Genomic DNA, 21435 nt, shown 5'->3' with positions numbered 1-21435 from the left:
ACCGTCTGTAGACAGTAGTCACTGGAAGACAGCCACACACACACGCCAGCCCCCCCCCCCCCCTCGACGAAAAGTGCGTGGCTACAGCCTGCAGCCATCAGTAAGCCTTGAAAATTTTCGGCGCATGAAGCATGGCTTGGTAAAATAATTTTGGCGCATAAACCCTTGCGCCGAAATTTCGGCGCATCACCTCCGCCGAGAACTTCAGCGTAGTGGAGGCATTTTTTCCAGTCGGGACCTAACCTAAGTAGGTACCTACCTGCTTTCCTGCTGTCTTCATAAAGCATACCTAATGAAGTTGTCAAATTTTTAGCACATTTTCAACACTTTCATATGGTGTCAGTGTGGCATGAAACCTAGCTAGGTTCATTATGTTCAGGGTTCAATTCAGAAGAGCTCCGCATAACTCACATAAGAGACAGACAGGGGCTTTACATGGGGTAGATGGCATGATGACTTAGCTGGAATGTGGCCAAAATTAAATTGACAACTTTAAGGTGAAAGGTGGTGATTTGGGTTAAGGGGCGTTTGTTGAAGTCAACTACTGGGTTATTTTGCACCCATTAAATGAAACTTCTGCTCCAATTCTACCCATTGAACCTCAATATCATGATCCACCTGTCCATCACTAGGTATCCTTCCTTATTACATAGAAACTTTGAATGGCATGGCAATTTATAATTTTAAATGACAATATTTTTATGTTTCTTCTGTAGGTAGGTAGGTAGGTAGGTAGGTAGGTACACCAGACTGCTATGGACACTTTTCCAAGTTGGTGGGGCAAAAAAACCTAATGTATGTCTTGGTTTGAGTCGTTTGATTGAGTTGATTGATTCCTTTCATTGTCGCGTTTGAGTCGATTGAATCAATTCCCGAAAACTGCTCCGACTTGAATTTGATTGATTTGATTGGTTTCCCAAATTTGTCGTGATTGAATTGATTGCTATTGATTGAGTCGTATACAACCCTGATGGAGAGGTCAGGTCGGACGTGTGCTGTGAGTGTGATGTGCAATGTCATGATTAGTGACGTGTCAGTGTGTCCTGGAACGGTTCCAGTGAATCCCCCAATCGTTCCTTTAGGGAATGACAGGCAAAGTCAATGACAAAAAATTCACATCAGGATATCCCAAAGTTACTTCAACCTATTTAGAGAAAGAAAGCTATAGGCGTGGTCGGTAGTGCGCTTTTATTACCTACATAGCCACGGGCCGCGCTGACTTTTAATTCTACTCGCAATCTTTCTTCTCCTAGTTACATCGTTAATAATTTTCGCGGTGTGATTTATACCAACTGACAAAGCATTACTTGTTTTCAGGAAAATACCGCAAGAGAAAAGTGCGTAAGGTGATTCGGAGGAGAATCATCAAACTGTGAACAAACGGTGGAGCTTGCAGAGCACAGTCACGGATACTTGAAATGATATGCAACTTGCAAGAGGCGTCACCATTTGTGGAATTAAAGATCGTTGCCTGATATTCGTGACGAAATAATCTGGATAGGTTTCTTCACGTATGCTATTTTTGTAAACGCACTGTTTGCATTTATGGGTACCGATATGTAGCAAATATGCGATTTTCAATAGTCCGACACGTATATACCCTTGCACTTAGTGCACTACGAGTCCCCAGAAGAAGTCACAAACGTAAACCGCTCTGTAAAATAAACGGTAATGAGTTTCAATATTTATGTGCTTGAGAAGTATTTTGTCAAAGAACTGGACCCCGTCACTCTGTGCTGTTTCGCAATAAAACCCGTCCATTCCGGTGTCAGCAACTCACTCCCTATCAAACCATGAAAATCGAATTTAGCGCATCGTTTATTGTTGGTCCCCGGCAATCTCGTTATAATCTCTTCCGTTGACAGTATGTATCAGATGAGGTTTCAGTCGGCACTTGTGGCAGTAACAGCAGTGACCGTCCCGCCCGCCGCACTGCCGTTGGGCAGCGCTGGGGAGACGGTCTAGGCACGGGTCGTGGCGAGACGAACGAGGTGACCGACACACAATGTTGGACTGATGAGCAGCACAACGAAACACACGACCAGAGATCACCACACATGAATGGTTAAAAGAAGCGCGCGCCAACGAGCGAGAAATGTTAGCAAATTTTGAAAACTTATCTATAAGACTATTTAATGAGTTAAAGACAAGCCGACAAGATAAAATAGATTTCTGAACTCAATGAACGATCAAATGTGATAAACATTTAGGCACGCCGAAGCTTTCTGCGCACACCACTATATACACAGGCGCCACACACGGCTGCGAGCACCGTCCATTCGCCGGGACCGGGACGACGGTCGTTCGATCGTATGCGCGCTTCAGCGAGAGAAGTCTCTCCCCTCGGGAAAACGACAGACTGGCGCACTACATAACGCCAAGAAGACGCGGCATGAAAAGGGCCGCTGACCGGAGACCCACGGGGTCGACCGGCGTGGGAGGGAGCCAGTTCCACACACTCACGAGTCAACTGTTAAACAGGGGTTGGTGCACAGACGCCAGGCGGGACCACGCCTCTCGTACCCAGCCACTCACTCTCACACGGTGAACACTTCGACAGTGGTCACGCCGTCGCACACCCCATTCCACCTCCATTCAGCTCTGTCACTCCCCAGACGAGCCAGGGACGCTTGCGTGTTCCAGCAGGTTCACCCCTCACTCACACACCGAGTCCAGCACTCCACGGCTCTACAGCAAAGGCACAAACACAGAACCGCCGCCGCCCAGTGCGGTACCACTCACGGCTCGACGAGCAGCTCAGGGCTGTTTGATGGCCACCATGAGACTGTGCAGCGCTTTGTCCAGCTGCTTGGAGAGCGCCAGGTCCAGGAAGCGCCGCCGCCACGCGGATAGGTCCGGCAGCTCAGAGCACGACGGGATGTTGAGGAAGGTAGAGAAGAACTCGCCCCACACCGGCGACCAGAACCTGCAGACATAGATTAACGGGATGTCAGAGGGAGGGCCGGACAGGCGCCAGTTCGAGCGGGTACTCAGATCGAATGGTATAACTGGCGATGTCGACTGAATGATGAGAAGTAGATCAATGCAATGCAAAAGCCCACTTAAATCTAGCCTTCCATACGGCCCAAGTCACGACTCGCCGTGCTTCTCCCATCTCGCCAACACCATTCAGAATCAGATTATTTGTAAAGCTCATCCAGATAACCACCAGGTTTTTCATGTGGTTTTTCATCCAACACCCGTATGGCTCATACCGTCCCCCTTCACTCATCCACTCCTTTCATCCGTTCCACTCTATCCACGGGGGCGCTCACCGTCTTATGGTGCCGCTGACAGACCACGGCCCATCCGGAGCCGGCCGGCGACGCAGCTTCAGGTAGCTGCCGAACAGCAGAACGTGCGCTGACGCGGCCACGCCAAACAGGTCCGTCTGAAAAGTCCACTCGCGGCCCTCCTTCATCTCCGGGCACGTGAAGTCGTCCGTGGTCACCACGCGCGTGAACGTCGTGCCTGCAACGCAGGACAGGCAGAAGAGGGTTGGTGGAAGTGTGAAGCGGCGGCGGCGCTACAACCGGGATACGATGTGCACAGTCGCGGATACAAGGAACAGGTGGGATACAGCTCCTCAAAGACTCGGAGCGACATAAAGGTGACAGTATTAATGACGATCAGCTGGCGTATCGTAAGAACATGCACTACGGTCGGTTAATAGCTGACATAATGCTCTGGATTTTAGGGCGCCAGGACTGCAGTTTAGGTCATATGGTAACTAATGCGGAGTATGGTTTCCGGGCGCCGCAGTCTCACCAGGCGGCAGAAGGGTCATGTCGATGGCCCGTCCAAAGTCGATGAGCTGCAGCAGCTGCGGCTGATGGGCGCTGCTCAGCTGGGACAGCAGGTGGCCGACGTCCTCCAGTTCACTGGGAACGGGGCACACATGGGGGACGGTAACAACAGGCGGCCGACGTCCTCCAGCCCACTGGGAACGGGGCACACATGGGGGACGGTAACAACAGGCGGCCGACGTCCTCCAGCCCACTGGGAACGGGGCACGCATGGGGGACGGTAACAACAGGCGGCCGACGTCCTCCAGCCCACTGGGAACGGGGCACGCATGGGGGACGGTAACAACAGGCGGCCGACGTCCTCCAGCCCACTGGGAACGGGGCACGCATGGGGGACGGTAACAACAGGCGGCCGACGTCCTCCAGCCCACTGGGAACGGGGCACGCATGGGGGACGGTAACAACAGGCGGCCGACGTCCTCCAGCCCACTGGGAACGGGGCACACATGGGGGACGGTAACAACAGGCGGCCGACGTCCTCCAGCTCACTGGGAGCCAGAGAACGGCGGGCCAGGGAGACGGTAAGAGGATGTCCTTAGAGCGACGTTAACAAAACACAGAGCATTTCAAACCAGTACAACCATGTAGCTCATCTATCCAGTGCGCTTTGGCATCCTCTCGCCCCGGTCTGCCCCAGCTTACCCGCCACGCAGCAGGAAGTTATCCGGTTTGATGTCGCCATGGATAAGGCCGGCGCTGTGCACAGCTGACACTGCGCCCAGCATTTCGGCGGTGAACAGCATCACCATGCCCTCGTCAAACTTGCCATACTGTCGGGCAGACAGGGAACGAGATACAGTGAGGACGTCAGAATATAAAGAAGTGATGACAGACCACGCTAGATTGTGTCGTTAGTAATGTATGCATGCCGAGATATAAATTACAAGTCGAACACAATGACACTTAAAGCAGAGTTACCTTCAAAGTTCCGACATTCTGCGACATTGCCTGATTAAATATTCCAAAAAAAAGATTGCCTCACTCGTCGTTGCTTGATATCCCTCAAAGTAAGCTGTTCACTGGAGCTAAAAGCCCGTCCTGTGTTCTGCGCCCCAGTCCTCCACACTTGCGTCGCGGGGGAGCAGTGGGTCCACTCACCATGGCCGAGACCTTGTTGAAGGCGTTGAGCAGCGTGCCCGCCCTCTGGTAGTCCGATCTCAGCACGCTGCCGTTATCGAACGCCACCATCCGGTCCACGGACATCAGGAACGGATTCTGTGGGTGGCAGCAGACACGTCAGTCCATCGTCACTGGACATCTGACTAGGAGGGAGACGCGCGTCAGCGGTACAAGTTTGATGAGACCATGACCGGACTCTACCGGAGGTAGATGTGTTGGATATTGGATCACTAGAATGGTACTTGAAAGAAGGGGTTGTCTAGCTCTTTCAGGATCCCACTCTAGTTTGTCTGTCTGTGTCTGTCTGTCTGTCTGTCTGTTTGTCTGTCTGTCTGTATCTCTCTCATTCCCTCTCTCCCTTCCATTCCTCTCACCTCTGCCGCGTCGCGGGCCAGCCGCTCGTGCAGCTCGTCGATCACGTAGAACTCCCAGTCGCCGCCGTCCTGTTGCACCTTCAAACAGTGCGCGGTGCCCGTCTCGCGGTCGATGGCGTGGTAGACGCGAGCGTACGCTCCCTCGCCAATCAGGGTAACCGCCAGCCGCTGGCCGTCTGAGGGGGTGCGACGGGGGGGGGGGGGGGGTCAGAGGACTCAGGTGTGCCGTACCATGACCAAAGAAGAGAAACTAGACTTGAAGCCAGATACAGGGTGACACAAAAAAACGGTCATCACCAAAATTCGAATAACTTCGGAAGTTTTATGCAGATCATCACCAAACTTCGGCCACTTTAGGTCACACCTATGTAGCAGACATCCACCAAGTTTCAAGTCTTCACTACGAATACTTTTAGTACAGTGTGTGTTTTACGGACGCTCCACAATGTGCTCCAGGTGAGCGCCCCGGCGCTGCAGGGCGTAGGCACACCTGCATCCGGCGGGCAAAGTTGTCGATAACCCGATAAGAATAACGTTTCAGGGGTAGCACACCCCCTGAGCAATGTCTCCAGAGGCCATTGCACTCTGTAAAGCGCACAGCCATCGGGTTATCGACAACTTTGCCCGCCGGATGCAAGTGTGCCTACGCCCTGCAGCGCAGTGGCGCTCACCTGGAGCACATTGTGGAGCGTCAGTAAAACACACACTGTACTAAAAGTATTCGTAGTGAAGACTTGAAACTTGGTGGATGTATGCTACATAGGTGTGACCTTAAGTGGCCGAAGTTTGGTGATGATCTGAATAAAACTTCCGAAGTTATTCGAAATTTGGTGATGACCGTTTTTTTTTGTGTCACCCTGTAAAAGACAGAAGCATCGAAAGTTGAACAAGAAACAGAGAAAACCGCAATTAAAACAAAAGAACAATTGTCATTATTCCTCAAATATCATCTGATGCACGAGGCAGCATTTCACGGTACTTGTACAAACAGTTGAGATTATGGACGTTCGTTGTCACCCGCTTCCCCCATCACCTTATCGTATAACACCCACCAGCTCACCCCTCCATACTTAATTTATCTCACCAATCTCGATCTCCTTGCGCGAGAAGTTGGGCAGTTTGCCCGCCAGTTTCTTGTAGCAGCGTCTGGTGTGGACGGGTCGCGACAGGCTCTTCAGCAGGTCCTCTTGCAGCGTGGAGTCCCAGGGGTCGGGATGTTCGGGTACCGCCGGCGCCGGAGTCTCCGTCAGCGTCAGAGCTGAGAGCTCGGCCGCCGGGGGTGGCTGGGGGTCGCTCAGATCCGCTGGGGGCTGGAACTCGCTCAGATCCGCTGGGGGCTGAAACCCGCTCAGCTCTGCCGGGGGCTGGAACTCACTGAGCTCAGCCGCCGGTACTGGGAGGGCGCTGAACTCGGCGGGCGGCTGGGTCGGCCCGAGCTCCTCCGGCGCCTGGAAGCCGCTGAGTTCAGCGGGCGGCTGAGCCGGCGCCAGCTCCGGCGTCTGGATGTGACTGAGCTCGGCGGCCGGCGCCAGGCTGAGCTCGGCGGCCTTCTCGCTCAGCTCTGCCGGCCGGAGCGCGCTCCTGTTGGGCGAGACGGCCGGCGCGGCCATGCTGACGTCCGGCGCCTGCAGACCGCTGGCGTCGGCCGAATCCGGCCGGCGCGACATGCTGCAGTCGATTACCGCCCCGCCGACCGCCGAGGCCGGACGCACCGAGCACGACCGGTCGCCCAGGTAGCCGGAGCTCTGAGTCAGCTGGGGCGGCGGCGGCGCGCGGCCCGACTGCTGGTGCTGCGACCGGTCGGCGCCCGACGGCAGCCGCTGGCGCCACTGCTGACCGCCCATCTGTCGGCCAGAACGGCGATCAACTGGGGTTTAGGGCGAGGGCCACGGCGAAGGTCATTACATACTGAGAGGACCGGCCGTGCCACACGTAAGAGGATAACGTTGGGAAGCACATTCAGATAAAGAAACACCCAGGGTTTAACACAACCAGGAAAAGAACAGCGTGTGCCAAGCACGTGCGAAGTTCAAATGCTTACTGGCCGTTCCTAGCGTACTTTGCAATGCTATTGATACTGGCGGTGAAGACACGCTCTCGCAATTCGCTGGCGGTAAAAAAAGACACTTGCATATTGCTCCAAAACCAGTCAAAATACTAGGAACGGTTGACACAAAATTCCAACCAACTCCTAAGAGTAAACAATTGTCTTAGTGACCCAGTTGGCCCCAACACCACTACCGTTCCACCACGGCGGCCCGCTTATCATCAGTGATCATCTCTCTAAGCACCCAACACTCGGCACTCCAGTCCTGAATCCGCAGCCCATTCAGTACAGCCGGACATTAATCCCCGCAGTCAACTCCCGTCCACGTACCGGCGCCGAGACGTCGCCGCGCGACTGACGCGACATATCCGAGCCGCTGCTGCCGCTGGCGCTCGACGAGCGCTGATCGTCTGTGGGCAAAGAGAACACGACGGTCAGCGGTGGAGAGCGGGCGGGGGAGTCACACCGCCAGGGCGTCGGGAGAAACAGACGTTCGACAGTCAGGGAATTGACATTAAAACATGTTTATTGCTTAAACTCCCAGCTATTCATGGTCTACAAAAATGTCCTGTCTTCCAGAAAGCACATACAACTTTCGGCATCACATTTCCTTGACGGTTTAGTATAAATCGCTACAAGTCGACATACCCCAGCACAGAATGGGAACAGGGGTGCGCCGGGGCGGAGACCACGAGCACAAATTAAGAGGGGACGGGGGATCACTCACGTGAGCGCTCCATAATTGGCGTCAGCTGCTGGACGCCCTCCGAGGGCAGCACCCGCTCCGAGGCCCAGCGCTCCTGCGCATTACGTCCGATACGCACACTGGAACACGAACGCCCCGGGTCAGAGCGAGGTCACACCGCCCGACCGCGAGCGGGGCACCGCAGTCCACCAGACGTACTGACAACCCGATGGTCAGGCAGTAGTCGCTCTATTTGGCTTTGGAGCTGAACAAGTTTGTAATCACTCCACATATTAACCATTTGCTCCATGATAAGCAAAGATAACAGCCATTGTGAATTATCAGACATGAAAGTATATATTCGCGCGAATGGCAACAATCATACAATTTGTGTAATTGTTTTCGTTCGTTCGAATATTTACAAATAACAGCCATTGCAATGTACACCAGTAACGCGAACTTTCCGTAAGCAAGTAAGCTGAAGCAGTAAAACACACCACCCCACGCGAGCAGAACAAAGCCGCACCCCTGTCGTCCCGCTCGGACCCACTTTCTCAGGTTGGCCGTGAAGTCGCTGTCTTCCTCCGTCTGCCTGGCACGCCCACCGACCGGCGAGGGCGGCTGCGGCGGCGCGAACGGTGTCGAGGCGACGCGGCCGGCGGCCGCCGCGAAATGCGACAGGTCTCCGGCGGCGATCGTCACATCATCCGTCAGGGGCACGAAGCCGGTTAGTTCGTCGTCAAACTGGAGCGGCCGGCGCGCCGGCGGAGCGCCGTGGCCGGGGGCGGGGTCCGGCTCCTCGGCACCCAGTGGCTCGGTCGGGATGTCCACGGCGTCGACGAGGACGTGCGGCGGCCGGCGACGCGGCGGCGGCGGCGGACAGTCGACCGGGGGACGGTTCTCCCGGTCCGAGTCGTCGTCGTCGCCGTCGGCGGCCGGCCGGGCGCAGGCGTCGTCCTCGTACACGGCGAATGGTGCGGCGGCGGCGGCGGGCGGCGCCTTCTGGGCGGCCGGCGCGGCTCCGGCCTCGGGCTCCTCGTAGATGGAGAAGGGGGCGGGGGCGGGGGCCGCCGGACGCTCCACCATCGACTCGGGCTCCTCGTAGACAGTGAACGGTGGAGCGGCCGGCACTGCCGGCATTGGCGACACAAAACGGTCGCAAACGGTCAGCGATTACATGGTGCTGAAACATGTCATCATCAACAGCCTCACGACACACCAACATATAGACATAGCAGGCCACAAAGTGCATAACAACACAGACATACAGAAGCTGACTTGACTTCCCTCGGCTCAACCAAATATCATGAGGCCCGCCTCATTCCTATCAGTCTTCTGCGGCTCACCTGTTCCGTGACGCATCGGCAGCTGCACGGACGTGTCCACGGTCCTGTTCATGACCTCGCGCACGTAGTTCATCGCGTCGCGGGTGTTGACCGTCGGAGAGGCCAGTACCGTCGAGCCCGACAGGTTGCTGTGTCCTGAGCCGCCAGCGAGACGAGATCAGTCATTTTTATAACAACTATTTCTCAAGTAACGGGAGGGGTTGAAGGATAGCGAGCCAGTTCACGAACACAATGGTAGCTCTAGCTACGATGAAGCAAAATATGTTATTAGGCAGCTGAAATCACACTACCTGACCCTAATACTAACAGCCAGCTACCAACTGCTACCAACTCCCTTTCACTCTCCATCCTCATCCTCTTCCGTCATACATCACATCCTTCACCCATCCCTCGCCCCCCGTCCGTCACCGCTCTCTTCCCCTCATTCCGTCCCCTCCCTCACTTCCCACCCTATCTCCCCCCTCCCATCTCAGCACCCACCTCCTCCGAGACTGGACGAGCCTCCGCTGACGTTGGAGAGGCCCAGCGAGCCGTGTAGCGACGAAGCCGGCGCCGGTGCCGGCCGGGCGCGCAGCTCCAGCACCTGCCGCTCCAGCTCAGAGTTTCGGCGCATCATCTCCTGCATCTGACGGTTCATCTCCTCGTGCATACGGCGCTGCTCCAGCACTGGTGGAGGAGGGGGAAGGGGTGTCACAATTTGGTTGCGTATTGAATTTTGATGGGCCCGCTGTGCAAACGTCATTGTTGGCGAGCTGGATTACATATAGAATATGGGAGCAAATTGGCAAACTTCCTTGCTTTCATAAGTAGAGGTCGGAGGCGCGCCGACTACGGGATCATAATTTACGTTCCTCGCTATCATATGTAAATAAAAAGAGAAGTCACGAGCTCACTTTGGGAACTGAAAATTGATCGTAGATTCGACTTCCAGACAGCGGAATCGTAGCGACCATAAACCGAAATCGTGTAGGTACCCGCTCTACATGGTCGCTCAACTTTCGTAGCGCGAAATGACTCAACACAAACAGCAAGTAAATCGTACAGACAACCATTTCGCTGGCATAGGATTAGGTGTTTTATTTAACATCTACCGCAGACCCTGAGTGATGTGTTACTTACGCAGTTTGTTGTCCTTTTTCCACCTGGCCGCCCTCAGCTCCTCAAAGGACACCTCGCTAGCACCAGTATAAATCTGACGGCGGTAAAGGCACGGTCAGGGGCCAAACCGCGGCAATAGCGACATAAAACTAAAAGGCAACTCTTGAGAAACAGAGTAAAAAAGATTCATATCACCAAAAATTTAGCATCGTCTAACATACTCTCCGGATTACAAACAATGTTGGCGTTATAGCATATTACCGATTTTTTTTCCGATGCAGACAGAATACTAACTTCCCATTTCCGTATACCTAGTATGTACGGCATAATCAATCAGTACCAAAGTCAAAGACCACCTCTTTCAATGCATCTCCCCTAGGTGTCGGCGCGACCCGCTGCCGCACTCACCAGCTCCTTGTTGTACATGACCTTCACTTTGTCATTGGGCGGCTCAAAGTGCGCCACGGGAATGTTGTCCAGGCCGCCGGCCGGGGCGGGGGCGGGGGCGGGGGCGGCGCGGGTCGCCAGCGCGCCCTGCTTGATGGTGATGGGACTGCCAGTGGCCGCGCCCGCCCCGCTGTCCTCGAACACTGCCAAAGGTCAGGTCGGTTCAGGTCAATGAGGGCGACTCACGGACTTAATGTGCACCCCAGCATAAGAAAAAAGTAATACCTGCATAATTCTGATCAATTCGGACGATGTTCAATAACCAAATCATCATGGACTCCGAAAATGAGAATAAGATGATCGGATAGTTCATGAATATCGTTAATGCAGAAACCACAGGAGATGCACCAGGACTCGACATTCCCGCGCCCTGTCCTGGCCCTTCATACCTCTAAAGGCAGGCGCTGCCGGGCCGCCCGGCGGAGTCGGCCGTTTGGAGGCCTTCTGCGGCGCTCCCCACGGGCCCGCCTTGCGCACGTTCTCCTTATGCATGGCTCGCCCGGTGGGCAGCTCAGTGGTCGTGCCGTGAGGAGCCGGCGCCGGCACGGCCGTCTGCGGCGCGTTCTCGTCGACAAACACCTTGAGGCGCTGGTTGTGGCGCGGCTGATGGGCGGCCGGCGCCGCCATGGGCAGGGTGCCCGGCCCGCCGGCCTGCACCGCGCCGACCCGCTGCCGCGGCACCATGCCGTCAGCGGAGCCTGCGGGCGGCACACGGGACTCCGTCAGATGAGTGCTTAAGAGAGACGGTCACACGCAGTGGGCGAAAACAATGCAAGATAGATGGTTAATTGTTACGAGGGGCTGAAGTGTGCGTCCGGTCGTCGCGAAACAGTGGTCGTCGGGAGTTAAAAAAGTCGATCATAAGACATTATAATAGAGCGTCGAGCGATGTAGCCAGAATAACGCAAAAACTAAGGAATAATACCGTATAAATCACCAAGCCTTTTGCTTAACTACTTGTTAATATTTTTTCTACGACAAACAGCAGATATTTGCCTGATGACAGGTGAAGTCACGAACAACACCAGCAGCAAGCTAGTACCCAGAAGTAATAGATCACACCACAGCCCGGCAGCTCTCCTCTAGCCCTCCCCAATTCAGCTCCTCCACCCACCTCGGAGTGCGCCGAGCGCGTGTCGCTCGTCGGCTGCGCTGCGGCCGATCTGGGCGACCTGTGCCGTCTGCGCCGGCAGCTGTCCGGCTGCCAGAGCGCTGGCCACGCGGGTCTGCAGCTTGCGCCGCGCCTCGGCGAGCTCATCGGCCGGCTCGGCGCCGAGCCGCTCACCCTCGGCCAGCACCAAGTCGGCCTGGAGCATCTTACCTGCCGGCCGAGAGAGAGGCAGGGTTTTACTGTATGCCTCGCCTATTCAAATACATTAGCCGGAGGGGTGTGGTAATAACTGGTGTAAGCAAATTGACCACGGTCAAAAATGCATTACCAGTTTGCACTTAAGCCAACATTTTGGGATGGTCTCGTTCCTAAGTCGGCTAAGAGCTTCGGTCCTATATAATACTGAACGAGGCCGGTGTAAATAAATTTTCAAGACCGAGGTCCTTACTGAATTTTTGAACGAGGCCGAAGGCCGAGTTCAAAAATCAGTAAGGACTGAGGTCTTGAAAATTTATCACCGGCCGAGTTTGGTATGTATTTTACTGTATGCCAACGATAAATTTATTTTCTGGACCGAAGCTCTTAGCCGACTTAGGAACGAGACCATCCAAAAATGTTGGCTTAAGTGCATTCTGGTAATGCATTTTTGACCGTGGTCAATTTGCTTACACCAGTTATTACCACACCCCTCTGGCTAATGTATTTGAATAGGCCAGGCATACAGTAAAGAACATAAATTTATCGTTGGCATACAGTAAAATACATACCAAACTCGGCCGGTGATAAATTTTCAAGACCTCAGTCCTTACTGATTTTTGAACTCGGCCTTCGGCCTCGTTCAAAAATCCAGTAAGGACCTCGGTCTTGAAAATTTATTTACACCGGCCTCGTTCAGTATTATATAACACCGCAGCGGCACGGCGCTTGAAGGGTAATATGACAACGTTTACTTATGTTTTACTGGTTTTTATCTGCCTTTATTTCTAGTCACCTGCTTATGTCAATTGCCCTATTGACCACATTCACTGCGACGAATAATTGAGTTGCTATCGTGCTGAAGTAAATAAATTGTTAGACTAACATACATTCGGTCCGATCAAGAACCAATTATCAAACCTAATATCTATTCCTCCAAATAACAGACCATCATCAAATCTCCGCGGAAATTAGTCACCTTTCGGCCGTTACCGTCTAGCACAACCGAACCCATACGGTACCTGCCAGCTCCAGCTGGGCCGACCACGCGCGGTAGAACATGGTCAGCTTCGTGCCGATCTCGCGGTTGAACATATTCCTGAACATGGGTAGCGACTCCTGGGTGCTCAGAGCCTGCCGGGCAGACGGGCCGTCGAAGCGGGGGCCGAGATCACGTGCATGCTGCTGGTGGGTGCTATTGTATCATAACTCACACGGCAAACGCAAACCCCATTATCACTCCAACCAAGCAAATCAAAACTCCCAGAAATACAAAACCGTGGATAGTGGATATGTTACAAAACAGCTGCACGAGTCGGCCAGCGCTGTAAGCAAAACACCCAGTTCAGCAGCCCACTCCGGTCGGCGGAGCAGCGGGCAGCCTCGTGACCACACACACGCACCTGTTTGATGATGAGCGCCACGAAGCGCGGGTCCTGGTGGTAGCGTTTCTCGGCCGTGAAGCGGGCGATGCACTGCGTGAGCAGGCCGTCCAGGTTACCCTCGTGTCCGCCGCGAGGGCAGTGCTGCTCCATCCAGAGCACATAGCGGTGCCAGGGGGACAGGGGGTCGTCGCCCGTGTACGTACGGATCTCCAGCTCAAACGACCTGCAGCGACACCGAGAGGAGGGAGGAATCGTTAAAAGAGATGAAAGGTCGGCTCGGCACAGCACTGACTACTGAGTACGGCGTAGTGTGAACTCAACACAGCACACACATATAGCACACATAAAGGCAAGCATTGAAAAAAAAAAATTGAACAGCTTATGGTATGGTGAAGCCTTTCAAAGTATTTCAATGCCTCTGTCGGTTTCTGATTCACAGTTCGCAACGACCGTATAGCGACCGCGTTTGTCTTGAGAGATTCAGATGTGGCCAGTCATAGGAGTCAGAGCCACCACAGAACGTACCGAGCGAGTGTACATTTCTCTCAGAACCAGAAAAGAACCCGCCGAGGGCGGTACATTCTATCCAGAACCGAAACCGGAGCCGCTGGTATGGTTCACTCGGAGAGGCGGGACTCGGCTCCCGCCTCGGGAGCCGTAATGCTCAGCCGGGCTCCGAAGCCACCTGCCCTTTCACAGCCCTACAACCACGGATAAAAAGTAAACACCAGCTATACTTGCATCTAGACACGCACTACACCATCCTCGGCACCCTGCCCGGACTCCCGCCAAACACGCCCAGAACAGTTCCCTGGCGCTGACCTGCGCTGCTCGGCGACCTTCTGCGCCACCTGGTCGTCCGCTGCCGGCTGGAGCGAGCTGTTCAGCACGTCTAGCCGGCGGCCCTGGCGCAGCGGCTGCACATTCTCCTTGCTCAGCTCCCAGTCGGCAGAGTCGCCGCCGGCGCCGTCCGCACTCCACATGGCCACACGCTGCCGACAAACCAGACATACCGGTCGCGTGAGGCAGCCCACAAGACGGCGATTAAAACGTAGAAACAGAATGGTGCAGATGAAAAACATTTATTTCAAGGGCTGATAAAATCTTTCACCATATTTCTGCCACCATGAAATGAAGAAAAACATAAACTGATTCAAAGAATGTGAACTTAACATTGTGAAATTATCTTTTCTACAGATGTTATTGGCAATGTTTTCCATGAGCATTGTATTTTGGGCAAAACAATACATTGTACAAACTGTTTTCATATGCAAAGAAGCCAAACTTCATAATAAGGCTGTTGCGGGTTCTCTCGGTAGCGTCACGTCAACCCATAATTGATAACTCAGCCAAACGGTGTATCTTTATTCTTGTACGCGGGACACTCGTGGCACTCAGCGGCACAACCCGGCACGCCTCTCTGCACGCGTCCCACACACGGGGCGGATCCTTTGTCTTACATCTACGTTTGTGGCGCGTCCTGCGCCACCGCCCGACTTGGACGGAAAAGGATACCGCGACTAAATTGTGGCGGCGCACCCGCCACAGTACCCCCGCCGGCGAAAGTTTCCGCCTCGGAAACTATACATTAAGGTGGAACCTGAGGGGTCCACTGGCGGAAGGGGTGACACATGAACATCGCACGCTACGCCGTCACTATGTGGCACTAACAAACACGCACACACACACAAACATGACATTGTCCTACTGGTTACCACTGAATGCGACATTCGAACGGAGGCATGGTTATTACAAACGACCTAAAGGCGGGGGATGACACACATCAGCCCGCTGGCACTGCCCGTTTTACCAAAGTGTGCCACGCCTAGGTTCGGAGCTCAAAAACCTAAGTGTAGCCTACAGCGGTAAATCCATCGTTATGCCATTCCAGAACCCTGCGACGAACAAACGAAGTCATAAAGAGGCAACAGGACAGACACACGAAGTGACATACACCGTCACTATTGCTCTAACACTTAACATATTCTGTGACAAAATCTCGCAGGTGGGTCGGCTGTCTGAGCGTCCGGCCTGACCGACTGTGACCCCTGGGTGTCTGTCTCTGTGGGGAGACTCCCTCTCCTTCATCCTGAGTCCCAGAACCCGTGTCATTTAGCTGGACAGGCGACCTCTCTCTCGCCGGGCACCCTGATCTGGAATTTTCCTCGCCGGCTGTAACGTCGCCGGCATCAGCGGGCAACCTCGCCCGCGATGAGCCAACACTCTCCGGAGCTTGGCGAGCGGGACTTTCTCTTGTCTCGGTACCGCCTTCTCCTGACTCGGCTGGTAACCTCACCAGCGGCGAGCCGACGGCACTCTGTGTGAGACGAGAGCTGTCTCCGTCCACGCCTGGAGGGCTACGCGGCTGATCCACCGCGGCTCGTTCGCCCACCATGAGCCTGGGAGGGACGGGAGCAGCCGTCAGTGGTCCACCTACTGGGGCCCTGGGAGGAGCGGGGGCGGCTGCCCGAGGCTTCTCCGGATCCGAGTGACAGGGTTTCAACCTGTTGTGGTGGACGGTGACCTCCGCTGATCCGCCCTCTTTGGTGATACGGTAAGTCCAGTTGCGGAGCTTTTCAACCACCCGATACGGGCCTGTCCAGTGCGCTGACAACTTCCGTACTTCATCGGCGCCCCCAGTCCCTGGTGGGTCTGGTAGGTCGGCACTGGAGGCAGCCACCTCCAGCCGGGGCGGGACAGCAGGCAGCTCCCCAGAAGTGAAATCACCTTCACCTCATCAACCAGGCCGGTATGTACAGGTTAAACTGAATGGTGAGAGATGCTCGGCACTGGTGGACACTGGGGCAGATTGCACGATAGTGAGACGGGACCAGTTGCCAGAGGACATTCGCCTACTTCCCATGGGGAAAAGTGTCAGACTGGCTGACAACGCCCATTGTTCAAATATAATAGGTAAGGTGGTTCTCACGTGCGAAATTGGTAGTTTTAAGAAAAGTGTTTGTGTGTTGGTTGCGAATACGTTGTGTGAACCCTGTCTCCTGGGAATAGATGTATTGTGGGAGGCTAAGGCTGTGGTAGACATGTCCCAAGGAACAATCATCATTCAGGGAGACAGTATCGAGCTAGAGACTCAGGGGAACATGGGTAGTACTAGCACCCTGCGGGTAGGTCGTGTGATGGTGTCGGAAACTATTGTAGTGCAGGCAGGCAGTGAGGTCATCCTGCCTGGCAAAGTTGTTTTGAATAACCAGTGTCCCTGTAGTGTACCTGATGTGTGTTCAGATGTGTTTGGTGTAGTAGACAGTGATGCAGGATTTGTGAGCAGAACAGAGCTGTGTGTGGCACGCCTGGCAGTGCAGCTTCACGACAACACAGTGCCAGTGCGTATGTCCAATGCCACAGACCAGGATGTGACTGTGTATAAGGACACTCATGTGGGAGATTTTGAACAGTGTGATGAAAGTGCCTTCATGATTGATGTAGATGAGCCTTCAGCCACCACAGTGGAGGAGTCTGTAACTCATATAGATGAACCGGAAAAGTCAAAATTTAGGAATCTCCTCTTGAAATATCAGGATTTGTTCTCAGGGCTAGGGCGCACCACAGTTACCCAACACACAATTCCGACAGGTGACAACAGGCCAGTATTCCAGAACCCCCGACCCACCCCAGGGCACCTGACTGGACTTGTGAGAGAGCAGCTGGATGAGTTGGTGGAGGATGGAGTCATCGAGCCTGTCGCACAGTCCCAGTGGGCCAGCCCTCTGGTTCTCGTCAAACGACCACATGGCGGCCAGATTCGAATATGTGGTGATTTCAGAAAGGTCAACAAGGTAACGACACCCTCAGTGCAGGTGATCCCGAGGATTGACTCAAGCTTGCAGAAGCTGAGTGGGGCAGTGTGGTTCACCTCCATTGACCTTGTTCAGGCTTACCACCAGATCCCTGTCCAGGAGGCTGACAGAGAAAAGACAACGATCGCCACTGAGTTTGGCTTGTACCGGTATGTGACGGCACCGTACGGTCTCTGTGGCCTGCCCCACACGTTCAACCGTGCCCTATCTCTGGTCCTGGCAGGTGTGCCACCCGAGATCTACGTGCAATATTTTGATGACATCTTGATTCTGTCCAAGGATCTCCCTGAGATGAGGGACAACCTGGAACGTGTGCTGGCAGCGCTGCACCGAGCAGGCCTCACGCTCTCGCTGAGGAAACTCAGGCTCTGCCAGCGGGAGGTGCAGTTCTTGGGATTCAAAATCAGCGCGGCAGGCATCGAATGCGACCCTGAAAAGATTCGCATCGTGCAGGAGTGGAAAACGCCGACGAGCGTAAAAGAGGTGAGAGTGTTTCTGGGCCTCTGTGGCTACCTCCGGAGACACATCAGTGGCTACGCCTCTCTGGTCAAGCCACTGACAAAGCTGACCGCCTGGCCTAGTGGTGAAGGTGATTTCACTTCTGGGGAGCTGCCTGCTGTCCCGCCCCGGCTGGAGGTGGCTGGCTCCACTGCTGTTGGTACTGCACAGGTGGGCCGACGTACATCGGCGCCCCCAGTCCCTGGTGGGTCTGGTAGGTCGGCACTGGAGGCATCATCACACCTGGTTGGCCCTGTGGGGGGCCGGTTGGACGAGAGCTGCTGAATTTGGCCTGCCGACCTCCTCTGGGAGCAGGCCCTCTTCCGTTTCCCCGAGTCATGGTCTTATTCCGGCACATGGTGCTGAGATGCCCCCTCTTCTCACAATGTCCACAGATGTCGCTTTTGAATGGGCACTCGGCCTTGACATGGTTGGTTATGCCACACACGTAGCACTGCTTCACTGGCTCTGAAGTTTCCCCTCCAACTTTCACCTGGTTTATGGCTGCCGGTCGTACTACAGAGCGGTCAGCTCTCTCCAGCCCTCCAATGACAGTCACCGCCTCTTCCAGCTTCTGTGTTCCAGCTTTAATCAATTCCCTGGTATAATTTGCAGGGAGGATTTTGTGGAGGTGCAGGAGCACCATCTGTTGTTTATCATTTTGTGTTGACAGAGTTGGGTAAGCCAGGGGGATGAGCTCCCCGATTTTCAGCATCGTTCTCTCCACGCTCCCATCATAAATGATTTGGTCAAGCTCGTGTACGGCACTGATTGGGTCCAAAGAACCTCCAAGAAAACGAGCCACTTCTTTTTCGATCTCATCCAGTTCCTTGGGCACATTTTCACTGCACTTTTGGCGGATACAGTCTTTCACATCACCACACACAAAGAATCTCAAATTTGTGACAAGCTTTTCCTCACTCCACTTTTTCAGTCCTCCAAAAATACGATAATCTTCCAGCCACAGTGTCCATTCTTTAGCGCTTGTGCCATTAAACTTGTCCAAACCGATGTCTTTTTCGGCCATTTTTGTTCTTTGTCTTTTCACGTTGACGTTCTTTCTCAGTCTTTGATTCTGTTTACATTTTAGTTGAATTTAGAATAGCCAACCAATCCCACCGCTGCCACCATTGTTGCGGGTTCTCTCGGTAGCGTCACGTCAACCCATAATTGATAACTCAGCCAAACGGTGTATCTTTATTCTTGTACGCGGGACACTCGTGGCACTCAGCGGCACAACCCGGCACGCCTCTCTGCACGCGTCCCACACACGGGGCGGATCCTTTGTCTTACATCTACGTTTGTGGCGCGTCCTGCGCCACCGCCCGACTTGGACGGAAAAGGATACCGCGACTAAATTGTGGCGGCGCACCCGCCACAAGGCCATCACTGAGCTATCAATCTGTTCAGCCAATTCCCAACAAGAAGTGAACAGTCAACAAAAGGAACCAGTTGCATAGGTATCATTCATAAACAATATAAATATCTTGGTAGAAGCTTAAAGTTTGCTGAATAAGAATTTTGAGCCATAGACATACTAGCATTATTACACTTACACATCACATTTAAAAAATCAGCTTTCAATTAAGTTCCTTATGTCCTGAGCAAGACACAAAAGTTCCCTGCAGGGCAATTGCCATCCAAATTTTAATAAAAGTTAGGCAGGTCAAGTTCACAGGAAGGTAGGAGAGAATGTTCACTTTTTCCATCAAACAGGATCTGGAAATTTAAACTGAGATAAGATAGGGTAATGCAGCATTGGGTTTAATGCCTAGAGGCACCTCTGAAGAGTCAAAGATACAATGAGTTGGGGTTTTCTGTGCCCAGATACTAGCTGAGGCGATTAATGAGGACCTAAGCTGTAGATAGATGTCATGAAACCAGCTGCCATGGCAATGTGCCTCTTGCTCTGCTCTGCACCACCTGACACCTGACCAACACTCAACAGTTCATTCAAACCAAAGTCCCAGCCAAAAATCCAATGGATAACCATTCATTTACCATTCTTTGCTCACTCAGACGGAAACAGACAGCATGCATTAACATGAAGGTCTAGAAATTCTGACTAGGAGAGCCTAAAAATTGTCTTCTTGTACCTAAAGCAAAAGGCAACCTTAAAATGATGTGGGTCAATGAAACAGTCAAGAAGTGTTTGTTACTGCTAAGCAAATGCCAATAACAGGTTCAATTTACAATGCTGATAATTGATAGGCAAACACTGCAATAGAACATGTTATAAACATTGATATCACTCATATTTATCACACTTCAATTTGGTGAGGTTGGGGCAGTAAAATGCGTTGCCACAAATCATTACATAAAATATGTGCCCCTGGTAACAATGTTTCAGCTGGTAAGAATGAGTTTCATAATTCTGTTATCAGCTGTGGAGTAGCGGCACAAACAAGTCGCTCGGACCAGCTGTGCGACCATTGGTTTGTCCTCTACTCTAGCAATAAGTCAGTCGGGCGCACTAGGGTAATTCTGTTCCATATATAGAAACGTTTCTATATTTGGAAATGTTTCTATATTTGAAATGTTTTTTGTTCCATATATAGAAACGCTCTTTCCATAAATAGAAACGCCAACCTTCCGGACGATTTATTTTAAAGCAAGATGCGTTATATAACTTTCTAGATGGTGGAATGCCATCTAGTGGCAACAAGGAAGCACTCAGGTGAAAATGACATGTCAATTTCGCCAAAACTTAAAACATCTATTTAGCCCAAATTAGCCAATATTCTGCCAAAAATCAGCCCAAATCAGGTTCTGGACGTCATATTTGAAGGGAAACCTTAATGGAAGTTTTTCTCTTATTCGCAATTTCTTCTACATTTTATACAAACCGGAAATCAAATCGTCGTCATTACCATGGGCCACCATGGATTTCTTCGGGCCTCCTTGCGATTATAAACTCAAATGTTGGCTTGTCACTGGTGGTAACCGTTTTGTGCGAAATTTCGCCAGAGCTTGCGAAGATCGTCAAACAGGTGAGCGTGCACCTACCGTTTCCAAATATAGAAACGCAGCGTTTCCATATTTGGAACAAGCGTTTCTATATATGGAACATCGTTTCCAAATATAGAAACGTTTCTATATATGGAACAGAATTACCCTAGTGCGCCCGACTGAAGTAGGTAGGTAACAAAATTCAAATAGCCATCAGAAGCCCAGCAAAGATGGCAATAAAAAGGGCATGTCACCTTTCCATAGACATTTGATACATTGATTACAGGAAAAGCTTATTAAATTGAATATTGATATCTATAAAAATTCGTAGGTACCTACCTACCTAATACCTTCCAGCCTGTGATGACAACTTGAACTGCAACTCAGTGGATAAGAACGGATTTTAAGATAGTCCAGCCACTCAGAACTTGAAGGAGACAAGCATGCTAAATGATGCACTCTTCATTTAAAATTATTAAAACTTGAAGAGAGAGACTCGCGTACAAAACTCCCTGAAGACAATAAACTGTCAAATTCGCCGCAAAAGATCGGCGTTGTTT

At 52.8% G+C, this 21435-nt stretch overlaps 3 protein-coding genes across 7 annotated transcripts in view; 1 reads left to right on the top strand and 2 right to left on the bottom strand.

Moving 5' to 3' along the window:
- The window catches only part of LOC122363239, a 10628-nt gene extending 8818 nt beyond the window's left edge, over window positions 1-1810 (top strand). The window contains exon 5 of the mRNA XM_043332252.1: window positions 1318-1810. Within this exon, the coding sequence (XP_043188187.1) occupies window positions 1318-1376 (59 nt within the window). The 3' untranslated portion in view covers window positions 1377-1810. The remainder of the gene's footprint in view (window positions 1-1317) is intronic.
- Window positions 1801-21435, bottom strand: LOC122363243. Of its 5 annotated transcripts, none has more exons than XM_043332261.1 (20): window positions 21226-21435; window positions 14436-14605; window positions 13632-13836; window positions 13251-13362; window positions 12037-12243; window positions 11312-11620; window positions 10884-11065; window positions 10497-10569; window positions 9858-10043; window positions 9378-9512; window positions 8582-9170; window positions 8074-8171; window positions 7677-7756; window positions 6384-7143; window positions 5300-5475; window positions 4905-5021; window positions 4449-4576; window positions 3769-3881; window positions 3276-3471; window positions 1801-2926 (listed from the first exon to the last, which is right to left on the bottom strand). In XM_043332261.1, exons 2-20 carry the CDS (start codon window positions 14594-14596, stop codon window positions 2758-2760), a joined length of 3996 nt encoding a protein of 1331 aa, XP_043188196.1. In that variant the 5' UTR covers window positions 14597-14605; window positions 21226-21435; the 3' UTR covers window positions 1801-2757. The 5 variants fall into 5 exon arrangements, with proteins under 5 accessions (XP_043188196.1, XP_043188197.1, XP_043188194.1 ...); XM_043332262.1 differs by having other exon boundaries at window positions 8582-9161; window positions 21219-21423; XM_043332259.1 differs by having other exon boundaries at window positions 21219-21421.
- On the bottom strand, window positions 14964-18953 carry LOC122363244. Its single transcript, XM_043332263.1, has 2 exons — window positions 18078-18953; window positions 14964-16298 (listed from the first exon to the last, which is right to left on the bottom strand). Exons 1-2 carry the CDS (start codon window positions 18951-18953, stop codon window positions 16113-16115), a joined length of 1062 nt encoding a protein of 353 aa, XP_043188198.1. The 3' UTR covers window positions 14964-16112.

Source organism: Amphibalanus amphitrite, unplaced genomic scaffold (genome assembly GCF_019059575.1).
Source record: "Amphibalanus amphitrite isolate SeventyFive unplaced genomic scaffold, NRLGWU_Aamphi_draft 000611F_arrow, whole genome shotgun sequence".
Lineage (NCBI taxonomy): Eukaryota > Metazoa > Arthropoda > Thecostraca > Balanomorpha > Balanidae > Amphibalanus > Amphibalanus amphitrite.
The sequence above is the reverse complement of the archived record's forward strand: the minus strand, read 5'-3'. Positions and strand labels throughout refer to the sequence as shown.

Excerpts from the sequence above, each read along its gene's own strand:
- LOC122363244 (XM_043332263.1), bottom strand. The coding sequence starts at position 18,953 with ATGGCCGAAAAAGACATCGGTTTGGACAAGTTTAATGGCACAAGCGCT. Across the intron at positions 16,299-18,077 it reads CTGTGCAGTACCAACAGCAG|TGGAGGTGGCTGCCTCCAGT; the intron begins TGGAGCCAGCCA and ends TCCCGCCCCGGC.
- LOC122363243 (XM_043332258.1), bottom strand. Across the intron at positions 8,172-8,581 it reads TTCACGGCCAACCTGAGAAA|TGTGCGTATCGGACGTAATG; the intron begins GTGGGTCCGAGC and ends TTCGTGTTCCAG. Across the intron at positions 7,144-7,676 it reads GCGGCGACGTCTCGGCGCCG|ATGGGCGGTCAGCAGTGGCG; the intron begins GTACGTGGACGG and ends TCTGGCCGACAG.